Source organism: Acomys minous (assembly GCF_964271855.1).
Source record: "Acomys minous genome assembly, chromosome: 7".
NCBI classification, from domain to species: domain Eukaryota; kingdom Metazoa; phylum Chordata; class Mammalia; order Rodentia; family Muridae; genus Acomys; species Acomys minous.
Window position 1 is genome coordinate 43738349 of NC_140488.1, and position 16554 is coordinate 43754902.

Genomic DNA, 16554 nt, shown 5'->3' on the forward strand with positions numbered 1-16554 from the left:
AAAGAGAATTTTATGCGCATTGGGCAGGGGTAAACAAAAGAACATATGCTAGACAAAAGGAAAGCAACCTGAATAAACTTCTATGGGATCACTTCAGAATATTTGATATTACAGGACTCTTATACAAAGCATTTATACTATCATAGGATCCCTGGTTTTATTCAGCAAGTAGCCATTAATTTCTTTTTTAAAATTCTCTAGTTTGCTGCTCCAAATATGTGACTTTGTTCTATATGAGCGAACTTCGTATTCACACCTTGTCTGTTACTTCTTGAGTTCACTTTAATTCTGGATTTTTTTTTAACTTACTGGAGGACCTTGTAAACCAGGAAACCCTGGACTGCCTGGAAATCCACGTTCTCCCTACAAGGAGTTAAAAAGAAAGAGTGTAGAAAAAGAAGAAACAGTGAGTAACTGCATGAACAAACAACAACTTTCTCTCAAAGCCATTTGAAGCATACCAGATCACCAAAAATTCATTAGCATCCACTTTCCAATTATCTCAGAATCAACTATCCATAGCAATTCAGCCTACCAAGCAGGATACTTTTAGCCTTGCTCTTCTACCCCAACCAAAGCTAAGGGAAACTCTACCACAGTAATTTTCTTTTGAAAAAAAATATATTTTGAGACCATCACACCAAAGATTTCTGATAATTTTCACATTTAATATTAATGATTTGCCCCAATTTCCTGACATTGTGTTGTATAAAGTTTTATTTCAAACTTACCATTTCATTTTTCCTTTGTTGCAAACTATTGCAAATTATTTTTATAAAAGGAAAAGATGGCAAGAAAGAAGGCTATTAATAGCACCAAGAAGACAGTAACAACAGTTCTAGCAATTTCAAGCCATTATATTTTTTTAGGTATCCCATTTTTCTCATTCACTATTGTAAAGTAGCAGCACAGACATATGGTTCAGAAAATAACAGTTAAAATAGAGATAGAAGAACACCAACACAACTTTTCAAATAACTATATATGTTATAGTAATTCTAGAAACAAACCTGTCAGAAGGTTTAAAAGGGTAAAATTACTACACCTCTGTGCTTTTGATTTATTGTCCAATGGCCTTCTCTGCATCACCTTTTATACATGGAAAAATTAGGACCAAAGAGAAAGAGTGTGTTCTCCATATAGAATTTAGAAGACATTAAGGAAAAAGAACACATACATGTGGCTGCAACATTAGGATTCATACTTTACATACCTATTGAGAAATGTAAGAAAATTCTAATGTGACAGTATGCCCAATAAAATCATTTAATTGGTATAAACCTTATTACATAAATGATGCCTCAAAACACAAATTAATTGTTAGATCTGGGAAAGAGCATCTTTGTAGAACGAGATCACTTTAATCAAACAACACATCATATCTACATATGCATTTGGCTTCCCTATTTAAAGTGAGCACTGGTCTTGTTGCATAAGGCATGCTGGCAAAACACACATGCATGTACACATGCAGAGACACACAGATAGACACACACACACAAACACACACACACACACATACTTACAAGACAACAAACTAAATCATAGGAACAAAATAGTTTACTATCTCATGAAATGTGTCATATAAACAAATTCCCCATTAGCCTTATCATCAAAGACTGCCCGAGTTAGAATGAGTAACACAAATAAATCTCTCAAATCTGGATATTTGCCTTAAAAATCTACACATTAATTCCAGCACCCAGGAGGTATAGACAGATAGATCTCTGTGAGTTCAAAGCCAGTCTGGACTACAGAGTGAGTTCGGAGACAACCAAGGCTACACAGAGAAACACTGTCTCAAAAAACCAAAAGGAGGAGGGAGAAGGAGGAGGAGAAGGAGAAGGAGAAGGAGGAGGAGAAGAAGAAAATATAATTGTTGTGGCAGGAATGGTGCACATTTAGTCCCAGAACTTAGAAAGTAGAAACAGAAGCAGGTGTATTTCTGTGAGTTTAGGTTACATAGTGAAACCCTGTATTAAAAAAATATTATTGGCAAGGGTTACAGAGACCTAATTTAAAAGGTTTGGTTAATTGGTCCAGCATTTCAGACTGTCCCACACAGGACTCTATAATTAAGCCTGGAATTTCTCAACATTTAGACCACAACTGACCACAAATGCCATTCCTAGCTTGTTTAACCATTTCCCCAATTTCATTCAGGTGCTACAAAGGTATTCTTCATCCCAAATCAACTGGAAGAAACCTTAAGAGAACAATGCCCCATTCCTTTAAGAGGGGTCAGGTAGGTTTTTGGTTGCTTTCTTGGGCTATACAAGGTTATTATCAATGGGAGTTGGTGACAAGTTATTATAGGTCTTGTATAGAGAGAGAACAAGGTTAGATTCAGCAAGGTCTCTTTTTTCTTTATCTTACATTCTTAGTTTTAGATAAAGGGGTTTAAAAGAAAGAAGGAGGAATATAGAAATATATAGGGAAGATAGAACAAAAAGCAGATTAGTGAATCTATCTACTCCTCAACTTAATCCCTCAATTGTCACTCACAAGGTTATTTTTAATTCACTGGTATAGAATTTTGTATCTAGATGCAAAATAAGTTTAATTGTAGATACAGTGGTATAGAATTCAACTGTAAGATTATTCTTCACACACATTATATATATACATAATCTACTCTAATATGAGGTACTGTACCCATATAACTCAATTATAATGCAAGTTTTACTTTCAATGCTTTGAAAGTGCTATTGCAGGCTGTTTAGGATAAATTAGTCAAAAAGTTAATTGTTAGTTGATCAAATCATGGTCATGTCAATTGCTGGTCTACTTTTATCACAAGAATATGCATCTTAGGTGCAGTAGATAGATATGATTCTATAGAAAGATAAGGTAAAATAGTTAGATAAGGTCTTCAAAAACCTCAGAGACATGCAAAATATGGCATTTTAAAATGTTTTTATTATTGTAAAGATTCATTGACAATGAGACAGTTTATCTCCTGGCAACACCCAGCCTACCTCAAAGAAGATGATGAGCATCAAAGAATCTCCCTGTGGAGATGGCTTCAAATGTAACAAACAAGCCACTGGGCAAAATGTCCTCATTTCTACCACAGAAAGAATTCTGCCTTTAAAAAAAGGGTAAGCTTGGATGCAGGCAGAGTCGATAGCCAAACCCTGCCAAGAGAGGGTAGGCAAGTCCTCAATAGTTCCTGCCTCACAAATATGTCTGTCAGATATATTGGGCCAGAAGGCTGAAGAAGATGCTCCAACATTATAGAGAGTCTTGGGTGACTATTCAGGTAGCAAACTGTCTCTTTCATCTTCTCATTTGGAAAGCTACTAACCTGCACTCCTGGCATACTCAGGTAATCAAGTTTATTCCTTCTCAAGTCTCTGATGGAGTTGAAGACCAGGTACCTTAGTTTTACAATGAAGCTTAGTTGTTTAGGGGTTAACATGTTTTTAGGTCTAGATAGGTGTTTTAAGTTGATAATGACAAGATGTGATGGAGATTGATTTACATTCAGAATTTTAGAAGCACCAAGATAGAAAAGATGTTTTCTTTTCTATCAAGAAAAGGCTGCCAAATACAAATAGTCAAAACACTAAGAACGTAACATTTATAATCCCTGATTGTTCTTCTTGCTATAGGTAATCTATTGTATATATGTGTAATAATATTAATGTATATGTACAAAAATTTTAAATTAAAGTAAAAATATTTTTTAAAAGTTAAAAAAAAGAGTGTGTCATCTTTGCTGAGGTCCTGGGACTTAGTGGGAAAGTGTTAAAATTTGTATAAGGCTTATTGGCCATGAATAGAATCCTATCGGTATTAATTTCCTGGTTTTGATCACTTTGGTTACGTAAGGAGCATTTGAGAAATTACTGTACTGCTTGTACTACTTTTTTTATAGGGATAAAACTCATTTAAAATCAAAGTTTAAATTTTTATTTAAAAAATCTATAACAACAGCAAGGAAACATAAATTCTTGTAGAAAACCTAAAAAGAAAAAAGGTTTGTGTTGATTTTATGTATGTTTTAAAATTTCTCAGAAAATATGTTTATTTTAATGTACAAAGTTAAGGTGTACAGTCTAATGTAAATTTCTGGTATATATCATTAATTTAAAATATATAGGGCAGATACAGTTTTATAAAATATTGTGCAGTAAACAAAAATGTGAAAATAAACACGAAGTAATAGCACATTTACTTAAGAAAAGAAAGAAGCTACAAAATATCATCTTACAATAAGAACTAATAATTTTCCTCATTATCTATTGGTGTATATAATTTCAAATTGTTGACTCTGAACAAGAAAAGTGCCATTATGTGAAGTTTGCGGTGTTTTTTGTTTGTTTGTTTGTTTGTTTTTTGTTAAGTGCATCATTTTTGCTGATGAAAAGTCTTATAATGTTCACAGTGACAGTTAAAAAGGATTTTTTTTAAAGCATGAATTAGTGAGACAGTGCAGTGGGTAAAGGTGCCACTGCCATGGTTCAGACAGTCTCAATTTGATACCCATATCCCACAGGGTGGAAGGAAGCCAAATCCCACAAGTTGTCCTCTGACCTCCACATGTGCCCTGTGGCATTATAAGAGCGCCTTCCTCCACTGTATCAATTATATACAACCAATTTTAAATTGAAATGTGGAGTATTCAAACATTTTGAATAGTACATACTTTAAAATAAAAGCTAAGAGAGGGCCAACAACTTCTATAGTATGTGAAGCACATATATCCCAATTCGCTTTTAATAGTCATACCTCTTTACTCAAAGATTTTTAAAGTAATCTCTGAACTAATGCACTATCCCTACAAGTTAGGCAGGCTTAAATAAATTACTGTAGTTTAATATATACTGAAAATATTGTCTTCAGACTTTCATATCTAGTATGATCAACAATTTGTCCACAATTAAGTACAGGAAACCTCACCTTGGTTCCATTGCATCCAGGGATACCTTGAGGTCCTGGAGCCCCATCATGGCCAGGCATTCCCTTTGAAAAGACATATAATACACTTATAATATTGTATAGATCACTTTTTAGAGGGTTTTAGAAGAATGGGAAATCATACTTACAGGAAGACCTGGTGTCCCTGGAAATCCAGGAAGTCCAGGAGGACCCTATAACAATAAGGAAATCCCATGAGCTAATGACAAGGCTGTAACAAAATGTGCCTCATGGTCACCAATCACTTCTTTTAATAACTACAGAAAAGCTCTTTCATATAGCTATCTTTAATATCTCTTTTACAGAAAACAAGATACTCCTGTTTCTAAGCATATTTTCTTCATTACAGTTAGTAGCGGTAAGCAAAACTGTGGATGTCTGTCTTAACATATAAACTTTTAGGTTTGTGAATAATGAATTTACTAGGAGATCAGTGGGTAACAAATGGATCTCTCTCTAAGGATATTAATGGAACCTCAAACATATTTCAATTAAATTTCCCTGTCAGGATTAGCAAAAGACAACTTGAAAACTATTTCAGTTGGTGAGGACTGAGGGAAAACGGTACTCTTCTGTACTGAGAACATGGCTACAAATGTTATGGCAGGGAATTTGGAAATACCTACCCAAATTGGGCACACACATGTTCTTTAACCTAACAATCCAATTGTATGCATCCATCTCAAAGGCACACTACAACTTTGAATACACAACATATTATTTTAGGTTTGTGACTGCAGCACTATCAGAGCAAGGTTTGGGAGGAGAGGAAAGCAGACAAGGCTTCTGAAAGATTGTGGGGTTGTGTGCCAGAAAGCAAGGAAGTATTGGCAATCAATGACTTCTGGTAAAAGGACAATGGGCAGAAACCAAACTTGAAAAGACTCTTAGCAGATCAAGGATGGTACAAAATGAGTTTCAAAAACTAATGTGCATGGTGGTGCACACTTCTAATCCCAGCACTGTCTGTGAGTTTATGTTCAGCCAGGTCTATCTAGTAAAACCTTATCTCAAAAAAAAAGAACAACTACACTTGGCTGAAATATTAAAATATATGTATTTGTAATGAGAAAGCCCCTCAAAAATCTTTCCTTGATCACTACTTCAACTAGTTGTTATAGAAGTTTATTAATTTATTAAAATTCCAGGTAAAAATTGTGGCCTGAGGAAATGTGGACTTAATTAAAAGTAATCTATAAATTGTTAACATAGGACAGGAGTGGCTAATAGTTACTGAGACACATTGAAGTTTCCATTGGCAAAGTAAAAGGTGTGAGGTATTTACTTTAAAACATTTGCAAAAACAGTGGCTGTTTAGAGACTGAGTGAAACGTCAAAATGTTCAATTGTTTTGGAGGTATAAATAAGCACAATAAATGTTAATCTAGTGTATACTCTACATTTGTCTAAACTTAAAAGTTTCTACTTTTAAACTCTGCATGTCAAAAGTAGTCTGTAAACTGAGACTTGAAACTACATATATATATATATATATATATATATATATATATATATATATATATATATATATATATATCACTATGCTAGAGACCATTCATATGACATTTTGGCCAATAACTTGGCTTCATTCATCTCATGTCCTGTGAACTTGATTTAAGGTAAAATTAAAGATAATGGATTGACTTGTTTGGTAGAGGACATTTCAGTACAGAAGAGAATTCAAGCTGGTACTGAGAACATGGCTATAATTGTAAAAGAGGTCAGCAACATTGAAGAGAAACCTCCCACGTTGCTCTGTAACAAAAGAAAGGGTGTCCCGAAGGCAAGCCCTGCCCACCAGAGGCTCCATCAACAGCTAGGAGCAGAAATTGGCAGTATAGTTCATATTGTACAAGTTTGAGAGGCATGAAAAATATAAGATTAAGCAGGTCATTGAATCTTGCTCTAAAGTTTTAGAAAGAATCCAAGGCCAGAGAATGTGTATGGGTGTGGTGTGAAGTCTCTGCAAAATGTCTTTAAGAGGCCAATGTGTGAACTTGCAAATGTAAAGCCTAAGTTGCAGTTGAGACCCCAAGATACTGGAGATGCCAGGAACATGGGACAGCTGCCAAGATGCAGGCATGAAAAAAAAAGTCAGCCTAGGAAATAATATATATGTGCTGTGGGTGGTAGAACTAAAGGTGTGCGGGGCTGCTCAAACTGAGATGCTAAATTTGGAGCTGTAGAATTTGATCTTTGTCCTGCTGCATTTTGTTTTACGATGAAGTGATTATTTCTTGCTGTGCCCCAGTTCTTCTATTTAGAATAGGGATATTTACTCCATGCCTATATTATGTTGGAAGTATAGACTTTGGTTTATTTATTTTATAGTATCTTTTAGTTAAGAGTCTTAGTACTAAGGGAACTTTAAAAGTTGGATTGAATGCGTTTTAAATGACATAACTGTCACAAGCCTATGAGGACAAGGCATGGAAAGTTATGGCTTAAAAGTGATGTGTTTAGATGTCAGGCTGAGACAGAGTATATTTGTAATGGTTAATTTTAGTTGTTAACTTGACAGAACCTAGAATTACCTGACAAACATCCCTCTGGACATGCCTGTGGTAATTGGTGGGGGAAAGTCCATTTGAGTTGTAGTCTGTATCATTCACTGGAAATGTGACCCTGGATGAGATGTAACTGAGAAGGTGATCTGGACACGAGGATGTCAATCTGGGTTTTCCTTTCTGTAAGTGATGTGACCAGTTGCTACACACTCCTGCTGCCTTGACTGCCCCACAAAGGTGGACATTATCCTTGAAATTGTGACTAAGAAGAAATGTGCTACCATGAATGGGGACAATACCACAGGGACCCACGATTAGACAAGGTATTACAGATGACTAATGATTCTTGAGAGACGGAGTATTTCTCAAGATGATCCCCAGAAGAAAGCCTCCTAATTGGTTATCCAGTAACAAGTAGTCAGCCTTGAAATCATAGCCATACAAGCAGAAGTAAATGGACTTAGCATGTTGTAGCTTGTACATATATATCTGAATGTATATATAAACACATATGTGTATATGGGTTGTGCAACAGTAATTATTTTACTATTTTTCTTGTCATCTCACATCATTTCACTTGGTTTTATCTATTGAAAACAACAAAGCATTTACCACACACTAAATGTTGCTTACTCTGATTCCTTTTGGTCCCAGTGGCCCTGGCATTCCATCATCACCCTGAAAAATATAATCTGTTTAGTTCTTTTTCTTCTCTTAAAATCAGTCATCAAATAACTAATTTTCCATTACAGCAGCCTGAATTGTTTTTGTAAAAATTTCTGAAAGTTAGTGTTAAAGTCATACACCCAAAGAAGATTTATTACTAAAATCAAGGCATTGATAAATTATATGAACACCACCAAGAAGGGCCATTATTTTACTGGGGAGACTGCTGACATGCAGAAGAAACTTTACATGCATAAACCTAGGCAAGAAACTTACAAGAAAATGAAGAAAGACAGCAGTACCACTATTTACAAAATCATTTGTTCACACACACACACACACACACAAAAGGATAAAAAAAAAAAAAGAAAGAAAGCCTCAAAAATCTTGATGGTTTCTATAGCACAGCCAACTGCAGGTGTATGTGTTCTTGAATTTCTGCTTTTATTTTTCCATTTGTTTCAGAAAGTGCCTTCTACAGGCAGAACTTAAAAATCAACTTTCCCTTCCAGCTTCTCTTCTCTATTCCTTGCAAATTTGACCTAAGGATTTCTAGTCATGTCTGTATTGCTGAAAACTTAAATCTTATTTCTGTGAATCTTTTGTTGAGTATTTTCTTTTAAATTTTGAATAAAGAATAACGAATATTCTTCCATATAAAGTAGAATATCCACAGGTTCTGGCAACCAGGACATGGATGTTATTAAGGACAAAGCCAGAAGTTGCCACAAAGTAACCTCCTTTTAAAAAGATTAATGATGTAGTAGTCATTCTGAGGCAGATTCCAGTTAAAATAACTATAAGATCTCTTGTTCGATAAATATTTTACGCCTTCCCACTGAAGGCAGAAATAAGTCAAGAAAGCTTCAAATTGCACCAGTTAGACCAAGCAGCATGGTTAAAGAAGAGAATTTCAGAAAAGAACATTGGAAAGCTAGAATTTATCGAGGTTCTGTAATCCCAACACTCAAAGGCTAAAGCATACAAATTTCGACGAGTTTGAGGTCACGCTTGTCTGCATACAGAGTTCCAGGGTGGGTAGAACCATACAGTAAGCCTCTGTCTTAAAGCAAAAGAATAAGAAAGGAATGTGAGAAAGAATGGAGCTGAGGTTACATCTGGCTAGAGCATTTCCCTAAAACATACAAGCCCCTGAGCTCAATCCCTAGCACTATACTCAGAAGGAGGAAATTTCCAAAGGATGAGATAAAAATCACTATTTGCAAATGATAAGATTGTATCCCTGAAAATCAAGACAGTTAAGTAACTATAACAATACATTAACACTACAATTATATATAAAATTCATAAAGAACTCGACCATTTATCATATTAACAATCATTTAGGAGACTTAATAGAAGAAAATACTCCACCTATGAATGGCAAAACAAATATTTTGCTGTGAATTTAACAAGAAAATACACAAGACTTACAAGAAGAAAAATTTTAAGACAGTTGTAAAGTTCACACACAAAAAATGAATATATAAAAAAAGAAATTCCATGTTCTTAAGTAAAGGAATTCAACATTTAAAATGTAAATTACAAATTTAGGTAGAAATTTTATACAACGAAAATAGAAGTTACTAGGTGTTTTTTAAAACTAGACAGTATCACTAAATATTATATGGAAAAAAAACACTCCAGCAGTATCTTTGAGAAAAATCATAAAATGAAAGGAAAACTGAGAACCTACACTAGATATAATAGTAGATCTTAGGCTTCAGTGATTAAAATAGGTTAAGTCTTAGATATGAATAAAGAGAATACTGGAAGACTATCAGAAAGAAAGGTAATATGAAGCCACTCCTTAGCCAAGGAGGATAACTTCTAAGGTCACACATAAATACCTGAAACTGTGGACAGTATCCAAAATTATGTATGCTATATATCTTCTTACATGCACATAAATATAACAAAATGTATAGACATTATAAGAACTTAGCAATATCTAAGAATAATATGGAACAAGGATAGCAATATACCATGAGTTTTTTTTAACCCATGAATTGTTAATTTTAAGAATTTTCAGTTTATTATTTTCGAACAGTGGCTGGTTGCATATGATTGAAATAATGGGAAATAAAACTACAAATAAAATATGACAACTGTATAATGAATATGGCACTGTAAATGAGTAGAGAAAAAGATAAAAGTGAATATTAAATCACAAACCGTATGCACACCCGGATGGAGTCCACATGAGTAAAATATTCACACTGGTAAAAAGTAAATTAACATACTAAAGGAAAACTTTTGAGAATTTATATATATAAAACCTCAAAGTACACAAGATTTGTTCTATTGAAATTCCATATTTAAAAAAAAAGAAATCCATATGATTTAAGAAAAGACCTTTAAAAAGGAGACTCATAAACGCATATACTTTCATGCACATAATTAGCAAAACAAAGGACAAGGGGGAAATAATGCATTACACAGAAAGTCTTCATTACAAATAGCTCAGACAAATACGAACAAACCAGAACACCAGAGAAGGGCAAATGATATGAAAAGATAAAGGACACTTTGATCTGTGAGAGGCATATTCTTCCTCATAAACAGAGAAATGCAAACTGAAAGGCTTCCTAGTAATGGTGATGAAGCTGTGTGGAGTACAGCTTCTTTGTTGCTGAATCAAAGGTAAATCACATATGCTTAGGAAGTGGTGATTTGGTAATATCTGTAAAAATAACACATGTGCATACATACACACATTTTCCATAATTCATCTCACCAATTCAAGCTTATTGATACAAAAAAGTTAATCCAAGTTTTACATCTTAGCATTTTTGATTTATAGCAGCAAAATATTGAAAACTACAAAATGATGTATAGGAAACTAGTTAACATTATAGCTTATATATACAATGAAACTGAACATAGTAAGAAAAACATGTCCTGAGTAGAATGATGTAAGAAAAACACAAAATATGCATAACATAACCTATTTTAAAAACAAAAGTGATGAAAGTATGGGTGTATACTCAGAGGCCAACGAATACAAGTAGAAAAGAGATCTTTTTCATTGTATATCTTATACTTATTTATCATAACCAAAATGAATATATCAAAAGTAACTACATTTTATTTAATAAAGAACCCCTTTGCAACATTACATATATACACTTATTCAAATACACACACACACACACACACACACACACACACACACATATCTCAGCACCACACTCTAAGTAACTGAGATAACTGGCCAGTTTGTTTTACAAACCTATACATTCATAAAAAAGAATAAACCAATGAGGAATAGTCCTATAATTTTTTTTACTTTAAAGACACATATATCCAATTGCTGAAAGGTACACTTTAAGCTGTAGAATATAAAATGTTCAGAAATCAGTTCACACTCTCATTTTATAAATAATGAAATGAAATTGCAGCAAAGGATAGAGTACTCTCTAAACTTAATCTGCATACAAGCACATCTTTATTAACTATTACACTATCATTAAAGAGTCTCAGTTAATGCTAAATCATTTCAAAATAATAATTTTAATGTAACTTCTTTTAATGAAACACAAATATTTATTCTTACTATTCATGGTATGCAAGAAACTGTCCCTGCTCCAAGATAAACTCAAATTCAAGAAATACAGCTTTTGTATGGTTCAGCTTAAATTCTATTTCAAAGCACCCATTTCCATAACAGGTGACAATTAACCAGTTTGTGTTCCCACTTCATTTCCACAAGCCATGCTTAAGTTCCAGTGTGTTGAGAAGTGGGAGAATTTAGTTGTGTTGCTGTGTTACTCTTCAGTTCTATCAACTCAGAGTTACGTCTTTGCTGCTCTTGCTCTTGCTGTGTTATCACATCCAGGGAGTTCATGTGAATGACCCATCTATCACAATTCTATGCAGTCATTGAGAGGCTTAGTATTTCCTTGGGTGTTCATGTTCTCTTCACTGAATTTTAGTATAGGTCCCACTTACTGTTGAATCACACAAAACTAACTCCTCATAATCGTGTCATCATTCTCACAACATCTACCCTCTGGTATAGCTAAATGTGTATTGAAAAGTCTCCATGCTGGTATATACTCACTTATATCTGGACACTAGCCCAAGTGGCATGTCCCATGAAAGTCTTCACTCATCAGGAAAGTGGGTCAGAGGGGAGGACATCCTATTGGGACTCTAGGTGAGAGAAGCATGGGAGAATGGGGAAATAGAAGGATCCAGAGGGTCCTTGAAACCTACAAGAAGAACATTATGACGGGCAGACGTGGGCCCAGGTGCCCTGCTCAAATCATGGCACCATCCAAGGACAATACATGCAGAAAACTCCAAACCCCTACCCAGATCTAGCCAATGGACAGGACATTCTCCACAGTTGACTGGAGAGTGAGGACTGACTTTCACACAAACTCTGGTGCCCCATATTTGACCACGTCCCCTGGATGGGGAGACCTGGTGGCACTCAGAGGAAGGATAGCAGACTACCAAGAAGAGACTTGATACCCTATGAGCATATACAGGGGGAAGAGGTCCCCCTCAGTCACAGTCATAGGGGAGGGGAGTAAGGGGAAAATGGGAGGGAGGGAGGAATGGGAGGATACCAGGGATGGGATAACAATTGAGATATAATATGAGCAAATTAATAAAATATATTTTTAAAAAAGAAACATAAGTGAAAAAAGTCTCCATGCATTTCATTTTTCTCCTTACTAGGAAGACTACCTGGTGCTATCCATTTGATTTTCTTAATCTTCTAATGATATGGTGCACCATCATTATATGAAGTAATAAAGCTAGAGGGAAAATGTTATTAAGTCATTTCTTGCTATTTGAACAAGTGAATAGAACGGGACCTTTCATATACCACTTTACCAGTCTATCTAACACAGATAGAAAAGGTCTCTGAGCCAAAAAAGCCATTGAAAACTAAAAGAGACTTTTCTCAGTCTCAAAATTCACTATTGTCTCTTCCCCTTCCCCATCTTTACATACACATAGAAATGGTACTCTTACTCATGGAGAAAAAAATATATATATATATTTCCTCCCATTTGGTTTTGTCCTTCTAGAGAACCCTACCACACCAGACCTATGATAATGAGAATGGAGTTTTAACATTCTCTAGTAGGTAGAGGAAAAATTATTCTAGAGGTTCTCATCTGAGATTCCAGCTGTTGATCCTCCCCCACCCAACAGCTGCAAGTGATCTGGGGCGATGCTAGAGAACACAGAAAGTTCAGAGGCTGATTCAAAGCGGGAGTCCAGCGCAGCCTCTGAGAGATCATTATTCATGATTTTGGTGGATCTTGTGGTGCTACAGCTGCTGAGTCACCCACATTTCTGGACATAATTCTTTATTCATGCTCCGCTAGCAAATCCAAGAAACTCATTGATCACCACAACTTGGATTTTGCTTAAATACTGCTTTGTTCTGCCATTGGTGAGACTTGCATCTCCCCATGACAAGTTTTTTTCCCTTATTTTTTTTATTTATTCATTTTACATCCTAATCATAGCCCTCCTCCTTCCTCACCTCTGGGTCCTACCCTCCTTCTCTCTTCCTCCTGTCCCCCCCCCCCCTACTCCTCAGAAAATGGGAGTACAACCCATCCTGGCTTATAAAGTTACATCTGGGCTGAAGGCCACTGAGGCCAGGCAACGCATGTAATAGAATTCCAAAAAACATATGCAACAAACAACCTCTTCAAAAACACCTAAATATGCCAGTAATGTTCAAATTTAAACAGCAACACTAAGGTGAAGGGCCATTTATCCTTAATAAGTGGAACTACCATTATTCATCTAAGAAGCCTCTCATCACAACAAATGAAGAACATCATTTTTAAAGACCACACCTGAACACAAAAGAGAGATCAGCATATTGTGGGAAGCCCATCCCCACATCACCATGCATCTATGATTGGCTACTGAAACAAATACCTTTTGTCCCCGAGGTCCTGGAGGCCCTTCTGGACCTGGAAATCCTGGCAAACCTGGATGGCCTTGCAAACCTGGAAATCCTCGTTCTCCCTGTAATTAAACAAAAATATATTGAAGAGTCATTTGTGAACTTTCAAGCACAGACATAGTTGACTTTCAGGAAGTTCAAATGACTATCATTTAATATAGCACCCACAGTATCTACTAGCATGATCAGATCTGTAAGATGTGAGAAAGAAGACACAAATCATTCCAAATCCATATGATATATAGTAAATGTAATCTCTTGCTACTTGCAGAATTAAGCAGTATATCGGAATTAAAGTGAGAACACAATAGCAAGAGTTTTTAACCTTAACTCAATTATAAAGAAGGCAAGAGGGGAAAATTAAGAATTTCTCAATTGTTTAAATATATTTTATTAATTTATTCATATTACATCTCAATGGTTATCCCATCCCTTGTATCCTCCCATTCCCCCCTTCCTCCTATTTCCCCTTACTCCCCTCCCCTATGAAGGATTTCTCAATTTTAAGAGCTAAACTATCTCAAATTATTGAATGGTCTGTTACCAGCATAGCTAGGAATAAAATTCTGACTACAAGCTCTACTCAGAAACAAAAGCAAGGGAAAAAATCTAGTTCCAGTGTATTCTTTCAGCTGGTATATAGCATATACCTCTGTCAAAATATGTGCTCAGAATTTTCTATGTGCACAGAGTGTATATTTTCAAAACAAATGTGCTATCTGAATTAAGACATAAATAAAAATAAAGGATACTGGCCAGTGAGATGGCTTGGCAGGCAAAGGCCCTTGCCACCAAGCCAGTGACCTGACTGAGTTCAATCCCCAGGAACCACAGAATGGAGGAGAAAATTAACTCTGCAAGTTATCATCTGGCCTTCACTCAGACACTGTGACATGTGTTCATACACACACACACACACACACACACACACACGGGGGGGGGCAGGGAGAGAGAGAGAGAGAGAGAGAGAGAGAGAGAGAGAGAGAGAGAGAGAGAGAGAGAGAGAGAGAGAGAGAACAATGAAATAAACAGTAAAGACACACACACACTAAAAGAATAAATGCAAAAAATACATTTTAAAAAGTGAATTTTAAAATGTTTATTAATGACATGAAGGCACGAGCAGATATTTTGAGCACTCTTTTTAAATTTATTTATATTTATGTTATGTACATTGGTTTTTTGCTGTGTGCAGGTGTCAGATCTTGGAGTTAGCAACCGTTATGAGCTGCCTAGTAGGTGCTGAAAATAGAGCCCAGATCCTCTGGAAGAGCAGTCAGTGCACTTAACCACTGAGCCATCTCCCCAGCCCCAATATTATGTATTTTTAATTAAAATAGAATGATTTCCTCTTTTCCTCTCCCCCTTCCATTTCCTCCCTCCAGTCCCTCCCAAGTGCCCACCTTCCAGTGCTCCCATAACTTCCACTCTCAAACTGATAGCCCTTTTCCCTTAAATTATTTTTGTTCTACACATATGTGCATGTATATGTATTCACAAGTAAAAGTTTGAAAAGAAAATAAAGGACACAAAAAAGCTCAATTATGTTGATATCAATAAAATGTTATAACTGCAATTCTCTCGCATTATCACAGAACTAGAGACAGAGAAGCAGATACTATGTAGGAGCAAAAAGAATTAGGAGAGCAATCCTGAGACTTTCAAAGGCAGAAATCCCCTAAAGGAAAAAATTATAGCTTTCCTGTGTAAGAATGGGCTAAAAGTAGTGTTTCCCACCTAATTCTGAAACTGAATAGTAAGAAAAGCTAACACTAGTCATGTGCCTACCTTTGCTTCCTAGGTATTCATGTACTCTTTTTAAACCGTTATAGATTTGTGCTATAATTTTCACACATTCCTAGACTGAATGTGAAGTGGTATGCCTATTTCTGAAGGGCACATTTTAGAGTCTTTGTCAAATAGTATTCACTTCCCTTTGCTATCTTTTAAATATCAGTATTACTCTAGATTCTTTTATTGACTCCTCTCTTTCCCTGGGAAATTGAAAACAGTACTGGTAAGTTCCTATTAGCAACTCTCTCATAAGCGTTTCCACGGGCACTTAAAACTGAAAAAAATTAGCTAACCTGTGTTGACTTTTCTGTTTGACAGAGACTCTGTTTCATGTTTTATCTTACTTATTACTCCCCATTACAAGACAAAGTATGGACTAATGTCTGGAAATAATTACATTTCCATTTTATATGTGAGAAGTCATGACAAAGGGAAGTTTTCACAATTTTCCTAAGTGGAAAGTTGACATGCAAAACACAAACTTCATTGTCTACCACCTTTGCTATCCCAGGAAACAGCACAGCTCATCATCGCCTTTTCTTTTACCCCTGCATGGGAACAATCATGTCTTCTTCCACCTCGCATTCTTAGCATTCAATAGAGCAAATATTCAGCCAACACCCAGTCAATAAATGAACCTCCTTAATGGGTTACACAAAATGTTTAGCAAATGCTTTTATTCAAATGCAGGAAAAATATGCAGATATAAGTGAGTATATA

The 16554-nt window shown here is 35.5% G+C and overlaps 1 protein-coding gene across 1 annotated transcript in view; it reads right to left on the reverse strand.

Annotated features, from left to right (window-relative positions):
- COL4A5 (collagen type IV alpha 5 chain) overlaps window positions 1-16554 on the reverse strand; it is a 187789-nt gene that overhangs the window by 102388 nt on the left and 68847 nt on the right. Inside the window, exons 3-7 of the mRNA XM_084790971.1 lie at window positions 14013-14102; window positions 8064-8108; window positions 5052-5096; window positions 4906-4968; window positions 310-363 (exon numbers count right to left, since the gene is read on the reverse strand). Coding sequence (XP_084647097.1) covers window positions 310-363; window positions 4906-4968; window positions 5052-5096; window positions 8064-8108; window positions 14013-14102 — 297 coding nt within the window. The remainder of the gene's footprint in view (window positions 1-309; window positions 364-4905; window positions 4969-5051; window positions 5097-8063; window positions 8109-14012; window positions 14103-16554) is intronic.